The sequence below is a fragment of the Trichoderma citrinoviride genome, assembly GCF_003025115.1.
Source record: "Trichoderma citrinoviride strain TUCIM 6016 unplaced genomic scaffold BBK36scaffold_56, whole genome shotgun sequence".
NCBI classification, from domain to species: domain Eukaryota; kingdom Fungi; phylum Ascomycota; class Sordariomycetes; order Hypocreales; family Hypocreaceae; genus Trichoderma; species Trichoderma citrinoviride.
The window spans coordinates 3,781-8,506 of record NW_020194764.1 but is presented as its reverse complement, the minus strand read 5'-3'; the positions used below and the strand labels follow the sequence as shown (position 1 = coordinate 8,506).

Genomic DNA, 4,726 nt, shown 5'->3' with positions numbered 1-4,726 from the left:
GACGAGGAGGCTGTGGGTGGCGAGGGTCTCCTAGGTCGGGTCCTTGCACCGCTTCGACGACGGCGACTGCTCCCTGTGCCCACTGTGCGCAAGGACCTTCTACGGGTGCTTCGTCTGCTACTTCTCCTACTGCCTCGTCTGCACGACGTTCTAGTGGCACCTCAGCCGGTGGTCGCCGGTCTTCAGCATCCCGAACTCGGCCCCCAAAGCGACCTCCAAGAGCTCCTTCCAGCGGACCAGCCACATTAACAGGCCTAGACACGGTAGGGGACAATCGGAGAGGACGAAACCCAAAAGCATTGGGCTCACAGAGACACACGGCCCCTTGTGGATGTGCTGACGAAGTGGGTGTACTCGAAGAAGGTGCGGGAGAACGCGGCGGCCGAGGACGACGCCAGCAGGAACTCTACGGCGTCTACGCTGTCGCCTAGCCGCCGGGGCAGTGGCAGTTTCCCGACGGCGTCGCCCATACACTTCCGTAGCACCCCGCTCTCTACGCTGGCCAGCTCGCTTAACTCCGAGCACCGCACCGAGTCGGCGCCCTTGCCACAAAGTAGCAGGCACCCGCTCCCGTAGCAAACGCCTCGAACAGTTCCAGTTCCAACAGCACAAAGAAAAAGAAGGGGCCAGAGAAGCTCCGACGCGAATAACAGCCGACGATCGTCCGTCGACTTCCGCCGTAAACCCTGTTAACTCCTCGTCGCCGACGACTCCCGACCTCAACACCGCCAAAGTACACCAAACCAAACGACTTTTCACTGCTAAGTCGACTCCTGTCTACTCTAGCGCTCAAACTGCAAGCAACACCCATCGAAGCCCTCTATTCTAACCTTCTAGACCGCCCAGCTTTTTTTTCACGACCTACAGTGAGGGCCCCGACGACTGTCTCCGCGGTCCCCGGGTTCATTAGCTATGAACTCACCGCCCTCCGCACTGCGGCCGAGTTGTTCACAGAACATGAAGCGTCGTTGGTACCTTGGTGTCGACTTTTGTTATAGAGCTTAAGATAGATTTCCTCCCATTCCAGTCGTAAGGGGACTGCGAAAAGAAGAGACAAGTCCATGTAAGACTCAATGAGAAAGTTGTGAATAACTACAGGGGTCAATGCATTGCGAGACCTTCCTAGGCTCGTCTCGGAGTGAGAGCTCGAAGATCTTGCCATGACCTGCGACCTACGGAACGTCCCTTAGTTTTGGTATTGCAGTTCGGAGCCGTGAAGTGTCCGTGTTTTTATTCTGGGTTTAGGTACACTGTTTTTTGTCTGTTGTTCACGGTTCATTTGACGTTTAGAGTTTGATTTAGCGTGCCGGCTAGGCCCGAGTAGAGTGCTTATAACGGATAAACCCATTCGACTTCTCGTCGAAAGCTAGAATACATGAGGAGAACTCACGAGAGCAGGAGAAGTCCAACAGTTCCGCCCACTTGGACCGGTAATTAACTGGGCGAGAACTCAACTTTAACTACGGGAGAAACCCAAATCTTTTCGAGGAAGAAGACAAGGAGGATGACCCGGCGGCCGGCGGAGCCGCTGCCTCTGCCACCAAGACGGAGAGCATCCGACGGCGAGCGCGCGCAGCTAGCATTCGTCGGCCCATCATTGCGCCTCGTGCCATTCCCGTTGCATCATCCAGTCGTTCGACATCGGAGGCCAGCTCTTCTCGGCCTTCTGCGGGAAGCTCCACGATCAACATCAAGGTCCAGATTCCAGAAAACGAACAGCTAAGGGTGACAAGCCATGCGCCTCCCTCTTCCACCACCTCTCCCACCTCGCCCACATCGCCCCTATCGCCAAGGGCAGCTCCTCAGAACAGCAGCAGCACCGGTGCCGACGGCCAACCGATGATGCTGCAGCGGGCCAGCTCGGACGTGATGCCCGACTTTCCGCTCCCAAGCGAGACGAACCGCCTGTACCAGCGCCTCGGGACCATCAAGTCGGCCATACTCATCTACTGCACGCTGCTCGGGCTCAGCCCCATCCTCAAGTCGCTTACGCAGTCCACGTCGAGCGACAGCATCTGGGCCATGTCGTTCTGGCTGCTGGCCATCAACATCTTCTTCTTCGACTACTCGGGCGGCGTGGGCGCCAAGTTCCCGGCGTCGCTGTCGACCAACGCGGCGCTCATGGCGTCGACGGTGCTGGCCAGCCGCCTGCCCTCGACCAAGCAGGTGTTTTGCCTGACGCTCTTCAGCATCGAGGTGTTTGGGCTGTTCCCCGTGTTCCGGCGGTACGTGCAGCACCGCAGCTTCCGGCAGCACGTCATCCTCACGGTGCTGCTGATCCTGGGCGCGGGCTGGGGCGTCGGCGTGGTGATTGCCGAGCCCAAGCCCGGGTGCTGGCCGTGGAAGCGCGGCATCGGCGGCATGGCCGTGGCCGTCATGATTGCGGCCATTGCCACGGGCGGGTGCAGCTGGTGGCTCATTGGGCTGCAGCGGTACAAGAACGAGATTCGGGGCCCGTGGGATCCTGCGAGGCCCATTATCATGAGCCGGCCGCGCTGGGATGATCGGTGATTTGACGATGATTAAGCGTGGGGGTTTTTGGAATTGAAGAGCGCGTTATAGACGGGATTATAGAGACTCAGAATTATACCATCGTAGACTAATATGGAGATGCTGTTTAGCCTGTGGCTTCTGCTGTGAAGAATGCATGGCTGGAACCTTGACTGTCTATGGCTCTGGGACGATGTGGTCCAACTCATCAGCAGTGATACTTGTGGCGATCGGTGAGAATAGAAGTAACCCCATCACATTCATGCATCTTTTGCTTTGAGACTTGGCCAACATGTATGGAACTACCACCTAGTAATAGTTCTACCGTCTCCCATCTACTGGGCAGTCAACAGTCCCTTATTTGGATAATAATAACAGGCCATGGAATCTTCCCTGGCTACTCCACAACTCCATACTCCTATATACTCGTAATCTACGGGCTTTTATAAAACTGTACTGTACCTTTCGTGAGGAGTTAAAACAGAAGGGTAAGATAAGATAGGGCAATGACCGACTTAGGTGCCATCAGCCTGTCGGCCCCCGTCCTCGTCTCACATATACAAAGAACAAGACCAAAATATTGACCTAAATCCCACATACATAGAGAGAGGGTGTTGTTTTCCCCTCTTTCTTTTGGGTGTGTCTCGAGAATTTGCGTAAATTTGAATACGAGGTTGCATTAGGCAGTTGGTAGAATTGACGGCAACTTTTGTTCGAGAATTTCCAGCTAGTAGTAGTAGTCACATCGTATTGTGCTTGGAAGAAAATGAAATGGGTTCTCATTGATGAGGAGAAACTAGAAGTGAAAACTCCAAGATAGATATCAATTTGACTGCTGGAAATGAGATTTTCTGCTTTTGGCAATGAACTTGCATCTGTGAAATGTTGAGGGGGGTTCCGTCGATCCTACATGATCGGCGCTTGTCAACGCATGCAACTCACAACGCATCTCTGAGATATATTTCTGTAAGGGAACATCACTTGGTGTTGAAACGACTCCATCTGAAGTCGCCGTTCAGTCCCATCGCTCCCCTTGCTCGAAACGGCACGTCTTATGGTTCTTGGTACTACTATCTGAAAGTTGCATCAAGTGTCTCGGGTATGGTAAAGGGTATCAACCCAACAACTCCCAACGTCAACAAACGACATCCATCTACTATCACGCCTCCATCATCCGTCATCATCTTTTGAATTGTCAATACTGTATAATGCACTACATACATTAGTAGTACAGGTAGTAGATCCAAACCATGCAAAGACCCTGAAACTCGTGCGACATCTGCCCACACCACTAAAACACAAGAGCAGTCATCCGAGTCTCCACAACCAGCCGTCACTTCCCCATCCATGCCATCCTCCTGTCAGGTACCTAGGTAGTGGTAGTAATACTTTTGGTCTTTGACTGAGACACGGCAGAATCCGAAATGACGGGAGAGGCTCAAATGTTCAATCTCGTCGTCTCCTCTTATCATGTCTCGCTCTTCAACCTCGTCTCACCAACACCAACAAAATCCCCAACTTCCAATGATAATACTACTACTACTACTACTACTACTACTACTACTACTACTACTACCACCTAAATAACACCTCGTCAAACACAGCCTTGGCGCACCAACCAACCAACTGACCTGATGTAGGTCCCGCTCCCTCCCCCTGCGCCAACCAGCCATTGATCCATCCATCCATGCAAAACGACGCCAAAACGATCAAGTGACAACCCCCCCAAACAGCGAATCAACGACCATTTTCACCCCCTTGTTCTCGTACTCGGTACCTTGCAGCGTGGCGCCGCTGTGCACCGTGGAGACTCTCTCTCTCTCCCCGCAAAGGAGTTGAACAAGCAAAATAACGATCCAATCAGCGACGGCAATTCGTCTCAAACCTGGACGTGAATTTTCTTTTCTTTCTTCTCCCCCTTCAACTCGTTGGGCCGGTGGCGGGCTTTGCAATGGATGTTACGGAGAGCCCACATTGTTTCAGCGTCTTCCGAGTACAGGCCAGGGCTATGTATGTAAGGTAGGTACAGTTGCAGATGCCCTCAAGTGGCTGGACTGACGGCTGAATGCACGTCGCAGCGGCTATAGCGAATACGGGCATCGAGTCCCTGAAAGGCAAGTCGAGGGCCCTGCATCCCGCTCTCACCAGTCACCTGCACTACCACCTAAACCTACCCCACGACCTCCCAAGTACAATCACGACCGTCGAGGGGGTCTACGACGACTACCAAGGCAGA

The 4,726-nt window shown here is 53.6% G+C and overlaps 1 protein-coding gene across 1 annotated transcript; it reads left to right on the top strand.

The window, feature by feature from the left end:
• Positions 1-1,160: 1,160 nt before the first annotated feature.
• Positions 1,161-2,511, top strand: BBK36DRAFT_1145522 (GPI2-domain-containing protein; the record flags this gene model as incomplete). The annotated part of the gene is made up of 2 exons (XM_024893763.1): positions 1,161-1,181; positions 1,489-2,511. 2 exons carry the CDS (start codon positions 1,161-1,163, stop codon positions 2,509-2,511), a joined length of 1,044 nt encoding a protein of 347 aa, XP_024744957.1.
• Between the last annotated feature and the right edge of the window lie 2,215 nt (positions 2,512-4,726).